The 21,333-nt window shown below is 42.9% G+C and overlaps 1 protein-coding gene across 1 annotated transcript in view; it reads right to left on the reverse strand.

The window, feature by feature from the left end:
* Window positions 1-21,333, reverse strand: part of CELSR1 (cadherin EGF LAG seven-pass G-type receptor 1) — a 165,086-nt gene that overhangs the window by 33,012 nt on the left and 110,741 nt on the right. Inside the window, exons 6-16 of the mRNA XM_066182932.1 lie at window positions 14,934-15,091; window positions 13,841-14,004; window positions 12,691-12,816; window positions 7,897-8,063; window positions 7,244-7,429; window positions 6,799-6,912; window positions 6,297-6,471; window positions 5,463-5,604; window positions 3,644-3,764; window positions 2,360-2,543; window positions 1,344-1,445 (exon numbers count right to left, since the gene is read on the reverse strand). Coding sequence (XP_066039029.1) covers window positions 1,344-1,445; window positions 2,360-2,543; window positions 3,644-3,764; window positions 5,463-5,604; window positions 6,297-6,471; window positions 6,799-6,912; window positions 7,244-7,429; window positions 7,897-8,063; window positions 12,691-12,816; window positions 13,841-14,004; window positions 14,934-15,091 — 1,639 coding nt within the window. The remainder of the gene's footprint in view (window positions 1-1,343; window positions 1,446-2,359; window positions 2,544-3,643; window positions 3,765-5,462; window positions 5,605-6,296; window positions 6,472-6,798; window positions 6,913-7,243; window positions 7,430-7,896; window positions 8,064-12,690; window positions 12,817-13,840; window positions 14,005-14,933; window positions 15,092-21,333) is intronic.

Genomic DNA, 21,333 nt, shown 5'->3' on the forward strand with positions numbered 1-21,333 from the left:
TTTTGCCACTTGTAAATGGACTGTGAGCAGCTTACTGTTTAATTTAGCCTATTATATATTGTACTATTTGTCAAATAATTTTAAAATGTAATTCTTGGCTGAGGATCTTTCACCATGAATTGCAAGTAATCAAATTCAAATTTTACTTTTGTGATAGTTAATTTGCATGTAACATACTGCATGTGTCTAAGCCATTTAATTACCAATATCTAAATAAGAACTATAATTAATTTTACTGTATCTAATTATATTGTTTCTCTTCCATGATTAGGTGAATACAATTAAGCTTCAGGTTCTTAGTCTGAATATTCATTATTATAAGGCTTACTTTTTTGAATGATCTGTAAAATTTACTTAGAATATGCAATTACTATAAGCAACATTGCCTGCTAGTCTATTTCCTAGAAGAGACACTTGGGTCAAACACAAGAACAGTGCAGAAAACTAATTTTAATTCAACTTTATACTGTTTAATCACGAAAATATTATTCACCTAAAAAAAAAAATCTATCTCCTAAAATCTTTAGAACAGGAGCTAGGATGACCACAAATCTTCTGTACACCAATAAGCAGTGGCCTCCCCCTAGAAATATTTGGGGCAGTCACGTAACTATAATTCCCTGAGCCTAAGGAGCAGTTAGCAGGTTCAGAAGCAAAACAGAATTTTCATTTCCCACAGAACAGCCTTTGGAAAAGATTGGGAACTCTGTTTCCAAAATCTGATACATGTTTTCAAGACATACATGAAAAAGCAGATTGTCATTTGCCTGTTGTACAAAACAACACAGCTCATCTGCTGTATAAAAGGTGTTTCTCATCTGTTTCACTTACGGAAAAGATATTGTATGGAAAAACGTGAGTTTTGTTACAACTCTTAGCTTTAGTAAGCTGCAACCCCAGTAAAGCTGTCATCAGAAATATGATTTTCCTAATTTTATCTTTGCCCAGAGGAACTGTATGGCTAAAGAACACTTATAATATGCCACTAGAAACTAAAAGTGACATGTGTAAGAATTCCTTGATAAATAGAAATGAAAAATAGAAAACTGGACTCTGCTTTTTTGAAAATAGAGAATTTCTGTGCTTTGTACATGTTTATCTGCTGTACTGTTGTATTTATTTATTGCTAACATTCCAAATGTATTTTAACAGCTCTTTGATTTCAGCTAGCTATACTTTTCTGCTCATGATATGCATAGGCTATGCTGCAGTCTCTAGACCAAATAAATTAATGCTATTCCCTATGTACACATTGTACATATTTTTTCTTTTTTTTTTTTTTTTTTTTTTTTTTAAGATATGCATGCAGATAAAGTAGGTAATTATTTACCCAGGGAACTTACCCACTGAGCCCTTAGGACAAGGCACAGCAGCTGGCTGGCCAAACTTGGTCTGTGGCCACCAAATACCAGCCTCGAAAGCTTTTGGACAGCCATTATAAATTACTGAAAGCAGAAAAAGAAATGACGCAATTTTTCTGACAAGATAAATATCACAACAGTGAGACATTTCAACCTGCCTGAAGGACCTTCTTGTAATTCCAAAGCTCTGTCAGGATACCTGTCCTCTGCAGTGCCTTCCAAGCTGTAACCAACCAGTTGCTCCTTATCCAGCAGATTGGACAGACAGGCACAGGCAGAGGAGAGCACAGGATGATTATGGGGCTCTGGATTTTGGCTCTGCCTATCTCTGCTTGCTCCTTTATTGTGGGAAAACATTTCTCCTTCATTTCACCCACACACTGTGGTGAGATGGCTGTTGCAGCAGCTTTGCGCTGATCACAGGAGGACAGTGGGTGGGTGGGTGGGCGGGTGAGAGGAAAGGCAGGATGGGCAAGATGGGGAAGAGTGTAGAGTGCACGAGGTGCACGGCACAGCCTCTGTGGGCAAAAGGCGTGAGGGCTCTCACCTGCCTCTTCAGCTGCAGCTCAGCAATACAACACTGCACTGGCAGATGAATTCAGGTTCAAGGAAAAGTTGGTGTTAGCCTTTTGCTCCCCCTACTCCACCTCAGCTTGCTATATCTCCATTTGAGAAAAATTAAAGAGATAAGAGCTTTCTTTCCATATCCTCAGCCTCTGTGAGTCCTACTGCCACATATCTAGGAGGGGGGATGTGTGCTTAGGCTGCTGCAGCCCCCATTGCCCCCACTGCTGGAGCCACCCAGCTGGGCTCACAGCGCCCCAGGACGCAGCTGCGCGGCCACTGCCGTGTCCCCCACTGCGGTGTCCCCCACTGCTGTGTCCCCCACCGCCGTGTCCCCCACCTCCGTGTCCCCCACCATGGTGTCCCCCCTCTGCCGGCGGCTCTGACCCGCGCTGCAGTGCAGCCGGCCGGCAGCAGGGCTGGGCTGGAGGTACCTTCACAGCCCCGCACAGTGACCTCCGCAAACGGGTTGTCGCAGCGGTTGCACTGCCGCCCTATGACGCCAGGTTTGCAAGGACACTGCCCCGTCTCCATGTCGCAGGCGCGTGTGTGGGAGCCAGATGGGAAGCAGTCGCAGGGGTAGCAGGTGTCACTGCTTTGGGGCCTGTAGTAGTTGGCCTAGAAAAACCAAAATGATAGACATGAGGTATTTGACTTCTAAACTGCTTACATTTCTGAAACCTGCTCTAGCAGCATAAAAGGGCTCATTTTGCAGAGCACAGATAAAAATTACATTACTATTATCAGAGACCCAGGGTTTGCGTTGCCATTTGCAGTGGAGTCACAGGGCTCACATTACTCTTCGGGCACTTGTTACAAGTGCCCACCAAACATATTCTTGGAGGATTTATGGTTTTCTCAGCTTTGCAATTCTGCTCTTGTATGGCACAAATGAGCCACTACAGAAACTTCCTGCACTGTGCATTTGTGTTTCACGTAGAGGAGAGCATGCAATGATCCCATATTCAAATCGCCTCTGTACATGCTTTTGATCTGAGGCATTAGGATTGCACAAGAGCACAGAGCTGGCACCCCACTGACTCCATTTAATGCAACAGTTGCTGTGTGTCCTGCTGGCATTTTGGAAAGGAGCAGGGGGCCAGATTTGCAGCCGCCAGTCTGCACAAGCCCAGCTCCTCTCATGTCATTCAAGCCAGTTGTAAAACCTATTGTGAGAAGTCCTTTGTAAAACCTTCATGATGAGGTGCCTCCCCTCCCATGTCCCCCATCTGTCCCTGCCTGTCCACGGAAACCTCAAGAGATGGCAGTGAGGAAGGCATTTAGCCCTCCAGCTCTGTCCAGCTGCCAGGCCTTTTGCTGGCCATAGCACAGGGGAGAGCTTCACCCAGCTGGCCCGAGCTGTTTCATAGCTATTACTCACTTGAGATACACAAAACCCCACTGACACTCCTCTGCACCCCAGTCTGATCTCCCCCGATAAACCAGGCTGCACTTCAGAGATCAGAGTCAGGCTTTCATCCTCTTGGTTCAGTTTTCCAAACACAAATAAGATAAGAGCAGTACAGTATGATTTGGAGAAGGGTGGTGCCAGCAAAATGTTTTAGGTAATGATTAACTCCACTGTGCACATACATATATATGTGATACAAAGCACAACTGTGTGTACTTTGTCTCAGATACTCACTTGTAATTATTAGTGGTACAGTTACTTTTTAAACTAAAGAAATTTTGACTTAAGACTGGTTTCTTTTGCTTACCTTGCAGTGGCATTCTCCATTGGTCTTATTGCAATCAGAATCAAACCCTTTACTAGTCTCACAATTACATGGGCCACAGATGGGATTTCCCCACCAACCTCTGGGACAAGGCAGGTCGATCCTATTAAAGAAAATCAATTGAAAGAAAATTATTTTAAGTTCCCTCTTAAAAAGTGTGCAAAAAAGTTTTGGGCCAAATCTGCACTCAGCTGCATGAGCTTACAGACAGTAATGGATCTTAAACAACAATCAATACAAATATAAATACACTATAATATGGGAAAATTTTGAATATCAGTGCTATGAAACTCTAGAGGGAGTGTTTCTCTAAGTATTTTCAAGTGCAGGTGGCTCTGAGCCTGTGCCCTGGTTTATCTATCACCACAAACTGCCTTGGGGTACAGCTCCCCAACACTTTATATCCCACTCCCCCATCCCCATCCTGCCCCAGCCCTGCTGTGGGCAGCAGGACTTCTTGTTCAGCCCACAGGGACACCAGCTCAGGTGCAAAGCTGTCTGCAAGCTCATCATATGAAGAAAAGCCACTACTTTCAGCCAGCCTGACTTTCTCAGAGGGTTCACTATCAGGTCTGAAAAACCCTGGTCTGCCACAGGAGAGACAGAGGACCCATGGTTGGGTACATGGAAGAGGGGAGGGTGGCAGCTTTGATCTGGACTATGGTTCAACGGCTGTGATTGAGACTGAGTGCAGCAGCACTGGAAGCTAAGCAGCAAGCCAAAGGCCACCCCTGCTGAAGGAAAAACCCCATTCTCACTGATACTATTTCTCCTGTGTGAGCCTCTGAGCAGGTTATCCTTCAGGTGCCCCAACACTAGTTCTGGCAAGGAGACCTCTGATTCTCTGATAGCTGGGAGTCTTTGTCAAGCAATAGCCTGAAGGACAAGGGCACTGGGACCAGGATCATGGTAATGCACAAGGTATCCCCTCCCCTCTGCTCATTTTAGGAAAGAAAAGCTATATGAGTCTGTTCGAAGACCACTATCAATATTATTAACGTTAAATGCTAGGTTTGTACTTCTGTGCTTTCGAATATGAAATCCACAATGTTGCACTTTACATGGTGTCAGTAGATAATGACAAGGGACAATGTCTCTGTGTCATAATCCAGAGAAATGAAAGACAAATCTGGCAACAGCACGGCCAACATTTGCAAGCCCACACAACAGAAGGCAGAGGAAGAAGCTTGCAGTTTTCAAAGGGAAGGAAACAACACATGAGCCATTCCTAAATGGGCAGTCAAATGCACTTCATTTGCACATCATGAATGGCCCATATTACAGTAAATCAAAGTGCCGCCTCTGGGATAAGGCTGGTTGCTGAATGCCTATCTGAGACCAGGAAGCTGCTGACGAGGGAATCAGCACGTTTCTCCCACAAAGCAACAGACATAGGCTCCCAGACTGTCCAGAAGTGATGGCTGTTTGCCAGCCCAGGGACTGGACCTAAACGGCAAAGAGTCTTTATCTTGCTACAGGCCACCAAACTGGTGCACCGCTCTGTGCACTAGGGATGCTGAAGCCCACCACAAAGTACAGGTGAGATGCAGTGCTGTGTAACACAGCAGAACTGGTTGAGCCCCTGAGCAGCTGATGAAGAAAAGCAGCTCCAGAATAACATGGAAGATTGCCTAGTTTCTGGGAAGAGCTCAGGAATGCCAAAAGGCAATGGAGCCTGAAATACCACCCAAATTGTAACAGGAAAGTTTATCGGAGCAGAACAGGAAGTGGGAGGACTGCTGCCTTAGATGAAGAGCTACCTGGTAGGATGAAGAAACCAAGAACAAAATAATTCTCTTACTTGCTTTCACAGTACTGTCCATAGTAGCTCTGTCCACATTCGCAGGTGTAGCCGTGGGATGAGCTAGGTTTGTGCACACATGTGGAGACGTGCTCACATGGGTTCAAGTTACATACATCAACACAATCTCTCCCAAAGTACCCTGGGGAGACAAGGGAAGAAAATTACAGCAACCATTGTAATTTATGATTTGCATGTCTCCAAAAGACTGTCTGTCATAAGCTTATACACTAATAACACATTTTTGATAATCAGTAGATTCCCCCTGAGAAACTGTCAGAAATGAAGCACTCTTTTCCCTCTCAGACAAAATGATAGTAAGCCATTCTTTCTGACAGTCTGTTACCATGCTTGAGTCACCCTTGCGCCTTTGGTTCCCAGTTTTATATTCGGGGCATGTGCTACAAATAGTTTTGTATTCTCTTGCTGCTTGTATGGGAGGTGACTAGGCTGGGTGCTGACAGCATGTGCTGGCTACATGCTCCAAAACAGAGAAAACATTCAAAGTACCTTGATTAGGATGCAGAGTGAGAGACTGAAATTCAACAGCAGAAAAGGCTGAGAAAGAAAAAGAAAAAAAAAACCATAAAAAGAAAAGGGGAGGTGCACAGGAGTCCTTTGGACCAGAGCCTGTCTTTCTGTTTGGTGGATACATTGCCTGAATTCTTAGCCCAGGACTGCAGCTTCCAGGGTGCTACAGTAAGAGTGAGAAGGGTAATACTGATTGGAATAGGAAGAATCAGAAGATGAACACTTTTGCCAGCATGCTGCTGCTGCTGTTGTGCTGCTTCTGAAGGTGTGATCCAGCTTCTATATGAGTGGCCACCAGCTTACCTGGGTCACAGACACAGGAGTAGCTGTCCCAGTCGTCACTGCAGTAGCTGTGCTGGGGACACGGGTTGGAATCACAAGGGTTATCCACTTCACAGCCTTCCCTTACGTTAATCTTAATAGCCTGTTTCATGTTGAGTGTCGCTGTGTTTGTAGATGTCTCTCCCATTCTTACTCCCTGGTGACAAAAGACAATTATTTTAAAATTAGAGTCTCCTTTCAGAGTACAGTATTATGTGTTTCACTATTTTCATCAATCAATGAGGCTACATTTTAAAGAAATCACCTGATGAGCCAAACCCAGATTATTTTTTTCAAATGTTTTTTCCCTATGTGATCAGATTTGTACCTGACAAAGTGGATAGACTTTAATATTTTGATTCTTAGAAAATTTTTTGGAAGAAACAGAAATGTTTGAGAGTGGATGAAAAAGAAACCTCCCACATTTTCACCCGGGTATTTTTTCACGAGTTCAAAATTTATTGCTACACTTTTCATTTCATACCTGCATACATCCATAAAATCCCTGCTGAACAGAGACTTGGTCTCCAGAGACACCTCCCACTATGATGCTTTTCATTTTCAATCCAGGTAGTTGATTTCCAATCTGCACAGTGCTCTGCAAGGAAGAGGACAGCTGATAAGAAGCACTATCATCCTCTGTGACACAGACAGCCTGCTTGTTGTAGTGATGGAGTCCAGCAGTAGCTGACAGTAGATTACATAAAAAAATATGAAAGCAGTCAGGAGCCAGACATCAGAATGTGTCTTTTTACAGACTTCTTTGTAAGATATTTTATCATAAAGCTTAATAAATTAATATCAGTGATTAGGCACAAAACATTGCAGTACATATCTCACAGCATAAGTACTTGCCCACAGTCTTTTATCCTACTTTCTCCTAAAAGCATTTGTGCAGTCCTCAGTGGCAAGGTATGATGCTGCCTTACCTGGTACATCCCATAGTCCAAGGACATGACAGCAAGGTACTTGAGGTCTTTACCATCTTTTGCACTCTTCAGCTCTATTAATAAATGATGCCATTCCCCATCACTGACCCGTGACTGGCTCATCTTCAAACTAGCAACCTGGCTGAGGCCACTGTACACTTCAAACTGCACATAATTGTTCAGTATCTGTTGAAAAAAAAAAAAAAAAAAAAAGCCTTTTTTTGCTACATATTTGTACTTGATGCAGAAAGAGGTAGAGGGCAAGATAATAGCATTTCCTAAGACAACCCAAAAGGAAAAAAAAGCCCAAAGAGTAAAGATGGGAATGCTTGCAAGAATTCCTTGTACAACTTTGGACATTCAGACTCCAACTTCCCTTATGGGCAAAAAGCCCCCAAAGCAATAGACCCATTTTTTACATCTATATTAATGCCCACTACTACCTCTGACTAGAAAAATAATCTTAAATTAATATGATTTTTATAATGATATTTTGATCATTAACTTTTTGATCTTTGTAAAAGGCTGAAGTAATGATTTGTTTTTATTGACATGCATTTAATTAGGTGGATGAAGCTATGTAGTTCATCTGGCCATATCCACTGCCGGGGGAGTATTAATTCTTTTCTAACCAAAGGCAGCCACATTTTTACCTGAATGTTGATCTTGGATGCAGCCCCAGCATTGGCTTGCATTAGCATGCCATTGACTTTCCGAGTTCTGAACATCAGCCCAATGTACCATGGCACAGAGATGGTAATGTCAAGGTCACTCCAAATGATAATGCTCTCACCACTGAAACGCTGAGGAGAAGGCATTGCTGTGAATCAAAATACAGAAGAGAAACAGTTTTTATCCTTCAGGACAAATGTTAAGAGGAAAAATGATGCTATGTCACAGTGATGACACAAGGGAGCTAATCCCTCTTCCACTGAGCTATATTCAATCTACCATGGATGAAGAGCTGGGCTAGGGGAGTTACTGTGAAGCAGTTGATAATACTGCAAATTCACAACCTACCCTGGTTGTGGGGTAGGCATCTTGTCTTGGGGCCTGTACTCAAAAGCAGCACCTCCACACTGCTATGGCATTATCCACGTGAGAGCTGTTCCTAGAAAGGTAAGCTCAGGATCTCTGCTGATACAGTTCTGCTGGTGAGTGGGTGGACAGAGCAGGAAGTATGAGGGCAACATTTGCTGCAGATGTTTTCAACATAACCTTGATTACCTGCTTCTAATTAACAGACTGAACAGAGGAAAAGGCTGGGAAACAGGAAATATGAATTAATTATGAATACTCCAGGGTCAGATTATTCAGCTGTCCCAGCTATGCAGCCTTTTCACAGGGAGAAAGTTTGTGTGGAATTGCCTAGTCATCGGCCTTAAATATCCTGAGGTGACAGCTGCAAAATTGCCCCCCTCTCTAACCTTGCACAAGCACAGCTCCTGCAGGGTGACACCAATGACAGACTCCAATAGCAAGCACTTTGCTGATGGAAAATAGAGGAACACACATCCCCTTGGACTTTTAGAGTTGTTACCCTGCGTAAAAGGAGCTAGAGTCCCATGGATTAGTTGATCCCACTGACCAGAAGCACAAATTAAGCCATGGGAGAGCTGTGCTATTTGTAACACTTCATATGACACCTCAACCACATGTGGAACCTTGCAGCGGGATCTGCAGTCAGCCCCTGCCTGGCATCCTTGCTCGTGGGCATGTTGGTGAAGTTTATGGCAGCTTTTTGCCAGTGGAAGCAGGCCTTAGAGACTGGGTGCAACCACCACAGATTAGCACCCAGCCTTTTATTTCATCATGTGCTGAGTCCACGTTGGTCAGTGAAATGACAGGGCTTAACAGTCTTTCCCCTTCTGCTCCACACTACCATATCTGCTGACACTTTCTAGATTTTTTGTAGTAGGAAAGATCAGGTATATGCAAATACTTATGTGTTACTATGAAATGCTAAGTCCTTAAAAAAAGGTTGAGGGATGACACCATAGCAGAAAATGGAGTAAAGTTGATGTGAAGTTGCATTTTTTTGAGGAATAAAGCCAACCCCCAAATTCTTGTATGTCTGTCTTTCTGGTGTCTATAAAGGAAAAGGCTGGGGAGTGAAGTGCAAGGGTTGGAGTAAAGTGCAAGCCTTTTAGCTCCTTATTGGTGAGAAACAAAAGGACAGGGACTAGTGGGCTACCACTAGTCAAGCCAGAGGTGTAACGTGACTTGCTCTTCCTTAAGATGTGGTTATCCAACCAGACCACATCAGGCTGAGGGCAGGCAGTCCCAAGGGGCAGCCCTTCTCCCTCTGCTCCAGTCTGTGATCTCCCCTTTGCAGTCATACCACAAATGCCAGAGAGGGCATATGGTGAAACAACTGCAGCATAGCCTGCTCTTGAAAACCAGATGGCAACTTAAAAAAAGATTGTCAACAGATACAGATGTCCTGAGGTTGCTTAGAACATGAATGCAGTGCTTGAGTTCTGGCTGGCTGGGTCAGGGCACGATTCTGGGCCAGGGCACAATTCACCTGCCCACACTGAACCACATCAATATAAAAGTAACCAGGACATCAGTGTTGAGCAGGATTATTTTCTCTTGCTCCACCTGTGCAAAAGCCAGCCTTTGCCTTCCTCCTCTACCCTGCTGACCTTCATAATGACCTCAGCTTCCAACTTTGCTGCTGGTTTTCTGGACTGTTGCTGCGATCTTTGAGCCCACCTGCCTCTGGAGTGCAGAGACAGGATGCAAACTTGTGGGCTTCCCACCTGCTGGAGGCTGGGAACGCTGTTTGCAAGCATTTCGCCTTTGCTCCTGGGAGAACTGGACTGGCATGGCAATTAGTACCTTCTTCCTTTTCTCACTGGTGGTGACTTTCTGTACTTGCAAATACCATTCCCTTCCCACACCTTCTCCCAACTTCCCTCCCTTCCCTGGGGCCAGGGTGCACCTTGCCCTGCTGGTTAAATAGAAATCCCCATTTGTCAGCCCCTTCTGACCTCCCTCTTTCCACCAGCCCTTCCTCATGCCTGGGACCAGGAGTGTCCATGGAGGGGCTGGCCACATGCACTGTCCCCAGCTGGGACCTGACCTCCTCTGTCACCACAGAGGCTGACGTGCTCCCCAGCACCTCCCTGCCATGGGCGGCACAGTGATGCAAACTAATTAATTGTGTGCTCAGGGTTTGTCACTTGGAAGCACTGCCTGCATCTGTTCACTTTAAAGAGAGTCCTACATTTAATGGGCCAGCAGGAAGATGTGAGAGCCATACCCTGTGGAGGCAGAGGGCCTGGGGAAACATGCTGCCAACATCCCACTGGATGTCACCTGCAGGGTGGGTGCTGGACATGTGGAAGCTTATTTTTAGGTGCAGATCTACAGTGTTTAGCCCAAGGCTAGTGCAATGACAGTGGTCATCCAAGAGTGACTCAGACACAGCTGCTAGATCTTCTTCCCAGAACTGCAACACCTAATAGTTTCGAAGAATTAAATTACAATAAAGGTGAGACTAATTTTTCCTTAATTTTATCTCCCTTCTATGTATCAGCAGAGGGAGATGGGAGCTGCCAGAAGGTGAGTTAACAGATTCTAGGAGGGGGGTGAAGGTGAAACGCCCCATCCTCACTAGTGCAGACCAGATCCCAGAGTTTTTGAAGAGCAGGAAATGGAAAAAAAAGTTTAATTGGTAACTTGCCAAAGTCTTTATCCTCTGTTAGCCTGATGCAGAACCAGCACCGCCAAAGGGATTGAAGAAATGCAGCATTCCTACTCAAAAATGCAAATATTCTATCTAAGACTTTTTAAAAAATAGCTGCCTAATAATAGCTCATGCTCTTAGGATCATAGGTGAGCATTCAAATAAGCAATTTAAAAGACAGGAGTATAGCATATCTGTGATTCCTCCTGACTTTAACTTTGCACTCCTGAAATCCTTGGTCACATTCCATTTCTTTCTTGGCTTGCAATTTTTCCAGGGAAAACTGGTCCACATCTGCCATCAAAGAACCAAGCAATCTCTGCCTTCAAAATATGAGAAAATCCCCACAGACTGAGGTATCAGCAAGAACATGGGGTTTTCAGTGACAGAGGGGACAAGCAGGAATGCACAGTGCTGGAGGGAGAGGTGACAGCTGGGATGGGGGGGAGGCAGTGCTGCTGTGAGTGACATCATCTCTATCACCTGAATTTAAAATTAATTTCCAGGGATGGCTACAGGGTAGCTCTTAGATGATTTTCTAAATCCCAAACTTTGTGGCTTGATCTTGAGTTTGGGATAAGAAAATAGTAAATAAAACAAACTTTTGATCAATTTTGAATTTCCTTCTGAAAAACAGAGGGAAGGATAGTCTTTGCACATGATAGCAGTATTCCCCATTTACACCTGCACTGGACACACCATAGTTGGGCCCTGGCACCCCTCTCAGGATACATCAGAGTGGGTTTGTAGGACAGAGAACAGCCAATCATGAAGAAAACACTAGAACTTCACCAACATACTTGACATGAGACACACGGAAAAATTAGATCTTCATACAAACCTGGGACACTCAAAATATTTGAGGAGCTGCTACAGAAAGCAGGTACCAGGCTAGGGGCAATAATAACAGCTCTGGGCTCTGTGTCAGGTGGAGCATAGGAAGAGGTCTCCATCGTTCCTTTTCCCTGTTCTTCACTCTGCAAACCTTTATCTCCAAGACAGACACTCAAACATATGTCCTTTCCTCTTAAGCTAATATTGCTGCTTCTCAGGAAAGGAAAGAGAAATTGCCACTGCCTTGGCCATGGCCCAGTAGGAGCACGTCTTCTTCGCTGGGAGCATCCAGGAAGACTCCAAAGGAGCAGCCACCTTCCTGCACCAACCCCATGGGAACTCCTCACACAGGCAACTCCTCACTTCTAGGGAAAAAACTGACTGCAAGTTCTCCATGCCCTATAAAACTCACCTGCTGCTCCTTCCTTATCCTTTAGTAATGAGGTTTTATACATATATGCACATTGTGTTCAATCAAAGAGAAATCCAGTAAAACTGAAAGTGCTCTTACTTAGCACAGAATGCCTTCTTGCCAAAAAAGTGGTGATTAAAACAGCACATTCATCCCCAGTTTGAGTCAAAGCCCAGTAAAGTCAGCAGGATTCTTTCCACTGATTTAAAGGGGCTTAGGATCGGGCATTTTTTACTATAAACAAATTACTAAATACAGCCAAGTTCTTTGGAACTGCTTTGCTTATGTAAGTAAATCAATGAAAGCCGCCCTTATTCATGACAATATGTCATCTACTATATAGAGGATCTCTAAAACGATTTCAAGTAGATAATGGGTGACAGTCTCAACTGCAATCTTCTGTTACCCTCAAGCAACACAGCTGGATACAGACATGCTGTGAGATGGCAAACACAGGCAATGAAATGTGCACACATGGCAATGCACAGAGAGCTCTCTGGAGCCTACCTTGCTCACAGTTTTTCCCTCCGTAGCGCACGGGGCACTCACAGATGTACGTGTTCCACTTGTTAATGCACGTGCCTCCGTTTTGGCACCAGTTGGTTTCACAATAGTTCCTCTGCGCTGCACAGCCTGGAATTCAGGAAAACCATTACTTTGTATGGTTTTGATAAAGAAAAGGCCCTGAATGACTGTATTTGAGTTTTTATGTAAAAAAAGAAGACATGACTATTATAGGTTTGGGTTTTTTTTCTTTTTTTTAAAAGTACTTTTGAAGTCAGTGAAGCAAAATGTGGATGGCAAAAGTTTATGTAAGCTGATCATGTGTCAAATGCATAAAGACAAGTCTGTCTATCAATGGCATATGCTATGACTCCCTGCTTAATCCACAATCAATGCAACAGACTTTAGAATTGCAATTTAGCTCTTACACAGACTTTCAGCAGCATGGACAGAAGGGACTTTCCATTTTTGTGTGTAAGAGCCAGTTTTAGGATGATGAGAACATTCTGTATACCTAATCACCAGAACTAATCCTGGTCAGGGATCCAAGGACTGGAAATCAAATCAGAACCTCCAATAGGCTGCTCCATGAAGCAGGTTTCGCATTTGGGGCATTGCAGAATTGTATTTACAGAACAAACACAATTTATTAAAAAGTCATTGTAAGTGTTGTCTTTTTCATGAACTTATTCCACTGGCTTTCAGAGCAAAATGCCATTTAATAGGTAGTTAAAAAACAGAAAATGAAAAGTTAATTTAGGAGTAAATTCCTGGCTGAAACTTTCAGCAATGCAGAAAGTCTAAACAAGCCCAGTCCTTTCTGATGTGCTGCTGAATCCTGGAAGTGTGCCCTGTGCCATGGGCTATTGTATGCCTCCCTGGCACAGGTGTGGACTGTACCCTGCTCAAACAAATGAGGTTTGGCCAGAGACACAGTGGCAGCACAATGCCAAACAGCACCCAAAGGCCCTGTGCCATAGCTGCTTTGCCCTCAACAGTGCTAACAGGGAGACAGGGGTCATTTCAGAACCCTGTGTCCCCTTCCTGAGGTTCCTTGCAGTGCCAGCCTCCTTGACACCCTAAGCTGTGCCACATGCACAGCTGTGGCAGAGACTTTTCTGGCGGTGACCTTTGGGGCACTAGTTGCCCATACCTGGCAGAGTGCCATTATTGGCAATGAAACCAGCCATGTCGATGGGCTTGCTGTCGATGGAGAGGTTCCTCATGCAGCCAATGAACTGCCTGTTGTGCACCGGGAAATCCTCAGGCAAGTTTGGGACACCACCAAGGAGGAGAGGGCCAGTTAGGTCCAAAGATCTGAAGAAACAAAGAAATGCTCATAATTTCTTGCAAAGAGTTTGTGGGTTTTTTTTGGTTTTTTGTTTTTTTTTTTTCTTTATCTTACTGCTTCCATAAGCACATTTAAGCTGCACTTCCCTCTGCTACATGAGCACTTCCAGAGCTTGTAATCAAAGGAATGACCAGTAACACTCACTTTTAACTTAGGAGCTGCCAAGTGCATATAGAATCCAGTGACCTGTCTCTAACAGTTGCTAGTATGCAGAATACAATGAAAATTAGAGAAAAATGTGTAGCCACAGGACACTTCTTTCTGACTCCAGTCATGCAGGGACTGGCTGATGCTGCTCAGCCCAAGGTTGAGAAGCAGTACATTTTTATATAATGACTTAATTATTATATAGTGCCAACCCCTTTAAAATCCTCTGAAGATCTTAGTCTTAATGACATTTAGTGGATGTAGGTTCTACTAAATGACTCTACACTGTGTGAGGTGTTATCATCTGGTCATTTGGATTAGCCCCAGTTTTTATAGCGTGCCCCTCCCTTGGGATAGAAGAGCACCATGCGTATCTCAGTGGCCACTCTGCTATCACTCAGTACTTTATTTCCCCCTATGTTGCTTGCTGTTTGCCTCCTCTTTAAACTCCAAAGTACTAATTCTTTTTTTCTTTCTTCATAGGAAATGTTTTCTCACACCCAATTATTTTCAGTGGTTGTTTGTTTATATCCTTTATTTCTACCGTTTTTTAAGATAGGACTCTTAACGTAAATGATGGAAGTAATTCCATGTCCCAAATTAAACTTTGTTACTTTTTCTTGTTAGGTCATACCTGTTTTTCCAGCTTACTGGTCAATCACTTAGTGCTTAGTGTTTAATTTCATACTGTTGACTCTCCACTGGAAAATGAGCATGAGTGGAAGACACAAATAGAGTGAATCCTTACTTTTTTGAGCCAGTCTGAGTCCCCTGGGCAGCACAGGTGTAGTTTCCAATGAGGCTCCCAAAGCGCACGGCCACGGCGGTGTCACAGTCATCCACAGTCACCACAGCCACCTTCTCTCCAGAGGGCCCATGGGGAATTCCCAATCGGCCAATGTTTGGCTTCAAAAAGTAAACGGCACATGTCATATACCCATTATATATGTGCATACACATGGGATTTAAATGCTGGTTCAGTCAGCTCAACAACATACTTCTTACTACCCCCCAAAGAGGACAAATAATAGAAGACGTAAATAAAACAGCAGAAGTTAGGTTGTCCCATGACATTTAGGCAAGGAAAAACCCTGAAGGATGACTTCAGTCAGAGTCCACACATGCCCAGTATGATACACAGGGTGGTCAGAAGTGGCTTTGGTCTTTTCCACAGCTGAGCCACTTTGGCCCAAATCACATCAAACAGGTGTTTTCTCACTTCTGCAAGTAAATTCTAATAAATTATGCTAATTTTGCACCTCTTCACTTCAAGGGAATGAAAACCCCAAAATGATGTATTATTACAACTGAGGCTTAAATTAAAGGCTTAAATCACATTTTCTCTGATGGGCATACTCTGTCAAGGCTACCAGAAACTGACTCCAGGCCTTCCACTACTCCAAGCTGTAGTGAGGGGTTGTCTGATGACTGGGAAGGAACTTACTGCTTGTTCCAGCTACAAGATGGAGTGCACAAAAAACCACTGCCCATTGCTGGGTCAGCTGAGAAGCCCCCAGTTACTAGTTACAGGAGAATAGAGACCAATGACCTGTGGAGCTCGACAATCAAAAATCAGGGATGTTTCTGTGCTTGCTCTGGTGCAGGCACACAGACTGACACTGCAGGCGCAGCATGGAAGATGGAAAGAAAGTGTGTTTTAGAGCAGCACTAAAGGCTCTGGCTTCTCCTCACCTCTTCTTTTCCCAGGCAGTAGGAAACTCCTGCCTAGTCAATCATGCTCTGGTGAACATGAGCCACAAAACTAGAATTATCACACTCAGCTTCACACCTCCACTGTTACTGGCTCACTCTGCCAAACACCTGTTGTCAGCTGTTTTTCTCCCCACTTCAGCACCTACTGAGTGGGGAAATTCAGTGATCCCAACAGGCAGGCTTTCCTATGGGGCCACCAGGAAACTTCTGATAGCCAGCCATCAAACTTCTGTGCCTCTGCCACAAAGAGATCCTTTATCGTCTTCACCAATTTTGTCACTGATGAGATGTATCCCAGAGTGACTGACAGAAGATGATGTTTGCTGTGCAGAAACTCAAGAGACAGATTTGTCCACTGGAGAAGTACATTATGACTGTTAGAAAGGGTGGATGTATAAACAGCAGCATAGCAGCCTCAGTGAAGAACTAGCAAATCCTGTAAGAAAACTGTTTCCATGTTTAGTGTTCATACAGAGCTGAGGGGTCTTCATCTACCACTGGTGCAAGATCTCTGAGGAAGGACACTGTGGGTACAAGAGAAGCACTGAGATGAACCCTACTGGCTTTGCAAAGGGACACCCCACAGGAATGAAGTCACCAGGAACTGACCAGATGCACTGAAAGTCAAAACATATTTATTGGATGTGTTTATCAACAATAGCTGTATCCATATGAAAGTGAAGATGGCTGGGCATCTGTAGCTTGTCGGACGCTTGCTTTAAAACATGTATTGCTTGACTGTGTTCTGAAATTCCTTATCTGAACAGCAAACAAGGAAGCAGTAAGGAGATAAATGACTTCTTTCTGTTTCATTTACACACACATAAATTTGTTAAAATACTTCCAGCCACTTTCATCATCTGTATGGAGAGAGATTTATTTTTAAGGGTAATTATCCCAATGTATAAAAAACATTTTTAAAATATGTTTCCTGGTGTCAATTCCAGTTGGAAAGTATTTTCCATTTCCTCTACCAAGAACTAATGTGATCACATAGTTTGGCAGTTATTCAGTATAAGGTTTTGACCTCTCTTTAGTGATTTTATTAAGGCAGGTTTTATTTTTTCCGATACTCCCTGGACTTTGCCACTGCCTAGCTTGGAAAGACAGGAAACATACGTATTTGATGTGCTGAAAATGTTATTGTATGCACTGATGGCAATGTTAGTGAGCAGCTTTTCAAAGTCAATGAAAAAAAACATGGAAAACTAACCAACTGACAGGCAGACCTTCCCTTCCAAAATTAAAATGTTTACATTCTGGGTGCTACTTCTATTCATTTGGAGGAATGATTCGATTAACATTTATGTTCTTGTGCTTCACTGAAATAATCTATTGTTTCTTACATGGGAGCCTTGACAAAGGCCGGGTATTTATTCCCTCAGCAGGGGGGATCTGCCCAATGTTAATCATGATTGCAACCTGATGAGACTCAGCACTTTGCAGCTGCTCCTTCACAGTCACTAGCTGTAGTAGCAAATTGATTTTTTTCTACTTTTATTTAACATAGAAACTGAAAAGTATTTCTCTAGATGTTGACTGTTCACAGCAGTACAGATCTCTGGCATCTCTTTAGCTCTGATGGCCACACATAACCATGAACAAAGGGAATATTCCAGTGAACAAAATCAATTGGCAGTTCAAACCATACTTAGTTCAAACACAAGGTGATTTTCTGACCATGTTAAAAGGCTCATTTGACAGAACTTGACAGGCCTTTCCCAAAATGCAAGAATATGTTACAGGGAAAGGAAAGTGAGATTTTCTGACTGATTTAATGGGACAAGAACTCAAAATATGTGGCAAGTACCCCACAATACTCATCTTCTCAACAGCTAACATAGGGAATACTCTATAATTGGAATAATGGGAAATAAATAAAATACTTTATCAGTGAAAACCCAATTTAGGAGTTCCTTCAGCAATGAATCATGGAACAGATTTTATTCATTAAATATTTAGATTATTGTTAAATATAGGTTACTAGTGATGCAAAGGATACTTAAAGTATCATGCATTTAAAAAAATCACTTTGAATGGCTGAATGCAAGAAAGGGAATTAATCCCACATGAAACATGGGATCTGATGACAAGAATTCCTATTGCAGACTTTGAGACTCTCAGCACTAAATTATGAAAAATAATAAAACAACCCTACTAATTAACTACAAAACAATTAGGAACCATGGTGAGATTAAAAGGTTAAAAAGGCAATACAACACTGGGCTGCTGCACAGATGCATATGAGGAAAGTTTCATGACACTGAACAGGATAGAATGCTTGGGCAGTTTTGTTTTCATTTACTAAAAATACTTTCCAGTTACAGCAGGTGCACAGAACAGCAGCCAGAGCAGTGTCAAGTTTACCCTATCAAACAGGCAAAATGGACTTGGCATGTTTAGCCTAGGAAGTAAAGGCTGGAGAAGAGTTTTGGAAACAAGATGCTGTCACTGCAATGGACACTGTACAAGAATAAATGGGTATAAGAACCCCATGAGTAATGTAGGCTGGTAATCACCAGGTGATCTCACCCATCTTTAGGAAAGTAGTAGGGGTGAAAATGATAAAAAAACATTTTATTTGTTTATGATTATAGAAGCTGGTGTTAGCAGAAGACTGGCCTATGTTTGAAAGAAAGTAAGTAACAGTAAGTAGTACCTGGAAAATGCACCAGAAAGTGAATTGCCAACACCAAATGACAGCATGCACACTCACATTTCAGGCATGATTTTCACCTCAGTGAAATCCTACTGGAGCAAGACTGATCTCTAACAGTAGGAACAGCTAACACTAACCAGCATTAATTCACAGTATTATTTTCTCGAAATATGTTTAAGGAGTTAAAAGCCAGACTTTCATCTGGGTACTTAGCAGTCCTTTCTGCCTGTCAGACCCATCTCCTGAAACACATGCTACCCGAAAGGCAAGTTTCATTAGCTGTGCCAATTCTGCACTCATGAGTAAATGTGCAATGTGGTGTACAGGAATTTACCAGCATGACCCCCATTAATAGTAATGCAAGTCATGTAACTGAGTTCCTGCTCATGAAGCCGAAAATTTACCTTTCGCTGCCTAACCCTAAAGGCTGCCTTTTCAGTTAGTGCTTCTCCAGAAAGGAGCTGGGATTCAAATTTCAAAGACCACATGCTGTAACAGTGAGTAGCAAGAGGTACCAAAAAGTGCCAGAGAGAAAACCTGGTCTCCCTTAAACAAACTATGAAAGAAGTGGATTATTTCCGGACTAAAATGAAAGGAAGAAAAAGCAGCCCTGAGTGTTGCAGTGTTTTATCACCATCACATGATGATTCTTCAAACGTTCTGTGTATCCCATAGTGAACTTCATTTTGTTTCTTATACTGACTCTCATGTTTTTATGTTATAGTCACATATAGGGCTGCTTGGAGAAGAGAAAGAAACCTCTTGTCTTGTCTTGTCTTGTCTTGTCTCAGGATCCACACATGACAGCCTAAGTCCCCTACCTTTTTCTCTATCTGTAAACGAAGACGAACCATATTTATGTTCCTCAAATGATGGCAATTAGTAATTACCTGAAACTGTAAACAATGTAATGAAACTTTGCCTCACTAAGCTTTCATGAAGACCACTGGTTCTGACCTATGAGTGACAGTCTCCCATCTCATTTCTACCCCATTTACATTCACCATTGCCCAGAGAGAGTCACAGGCAGAATGTGACTACAGGAATGACAGCCTCCTAGTCTTTTGAAAATTGCAGCTCCCTTTCTCCTCCATAGCAAAGATAACAGTGAAATTCATCTACTGTCCTCAGCAGTAACCTGGAGGAGCGACCTTCTTGAGCTGCAGTGGGGTATGGAACTTCCTTTGGCCACCTGTAGTGACTTTCTCAGCCTGCAGTAAGAGAACACCACTGTGTAGGTATTTGACTAATGACGCCAAATCTGATTTTCATGAAACTCAGTTAGGGAGCAATGTTTGGACTTCTCCCCATAAATTCAACAGCAAGAAAGATGTAGCTTCTCCCAGGTGAAAAACACTGAGAAGCTTAATCTGTGAACTTGCATTTTGTAAGTGGAGACCAGAAAGAGGAGAGAAAGTCATCAAAACACATCTGTTTATAGTTTGCAAATCTACTGCACAAATCTACTCTGATTCCACTTAGAACATCAGACGTGGATATTCTCATGTATCTCAGTTTCATTTGGATTCTCTATTATGTTTAAGTAAATATTTAAACTGTGAGAGCCCACACAGTTACTTATTAAAGACACAGCTGGTGTAACAATGCACAGTGAACGGAAAAGACATACAGATCAACAGACAATGGGAGCCCTTGTCCTAAACACTTAACCCTTGGATTTTAGATCATATGTCCTACTGTTTCCACATCAGGATGCAAAATTGTTGGAGAGGTTTAAGCAAGTAGTCCAATCTTTGGCAGACTTATTTTAAATTAAACCAGACTAGAAAGTGTCTATACATGTAATCGTAATACTGCGAATTTCAAAAGTTTGTTTAGTAAATCAGTAGCAGTGGTGACACTCAGATTCCTGGATCTCACCCTTTTATTAGTTAATCTGCAAGATAATAGCCTGTTCCAGAGGTCTCACAAACATTTCCTCCACCAGAAAACTTTTTTCCAACTTCCATGCTTAGATAAAAACTTGTCACTTGACTTTTCTCACAGATAGGAAGAGGGAGAGTGGTTTTGGTCAGCCATCAGAGAGTGTTTCAACATAACAGGGATATTCTCTGAGCTCAGTCTGAAAGCTGTGCTCTCCAGCCCAAACCTTGGCCAGGATGTCTTCCACCTGCTTTAGCCACCTCATTGAATCTTTTGAAGGAGCTGAGGAGATGATTCAGCAGCAGACTTTATGTATGGCCAAGAGTTAGAAAATGCAAACCAGTATTGCTTGCAGATGAGACACAACCCACGTTGTTACACTTGGCACCAGGAGGAGACCTATTTTCTTGGGGGTCAGATGTTGCATGTTGTAAATTCTGCATTTGCTCAGCTCACTGTACACATTAAAAATATATTTATTTTAGAAAGTCGGGCTTTTAGCAAAATGTTTTGCGTGGCATAGCTTAATATTCAGAGCTTGGCTTGTCTGTCTTTTTAATAAGTGCAAATATGTAAGAAAAAAAGCCATCCTGAAGTCAGTGCCAGCCTTTCAGTGATTCCAAGAGTTTGCTTACCAGACAGTAAGCTACCCTTCTGTTTTTGTTAATTAGTAGCTAATGATTTATTGGCTGTTTGGAGTGGTTAAAAGTTAAAAAGAATCTGTTTCCTACTTATTTTTTTAATACTCTCCTCTTCATTGCTAATGTGCTGGTTCAGACCCCATCACCCCCAAAAGTGCTAGGTGGAAAATGCCTTACACTCATACCTTCTGGGGCTTTTTAACGCTTCCAGCTACAGTAATAAAGGGAAAAACCGGAGCAGCTGGGGTTGG

The sequence above is a fragment of the Chamaea fasciata genome, unplaced genomic scaffold (genome assembly GCF_029207755.1).
Source record: "Chamaea fasciata isolate MVZ Bird 193981 ecotype frontalis unplaced genomic scaffold, bChaFas1.0.hap1 SCAF_5, whole genome shotgun sequence".
Classification (NCBI taxonomy): Eukaryota; Metazoa; Chordata; class Aves; order Passeriformes; family Sylviidae; genus Chamaea; species Chamaea fasciata.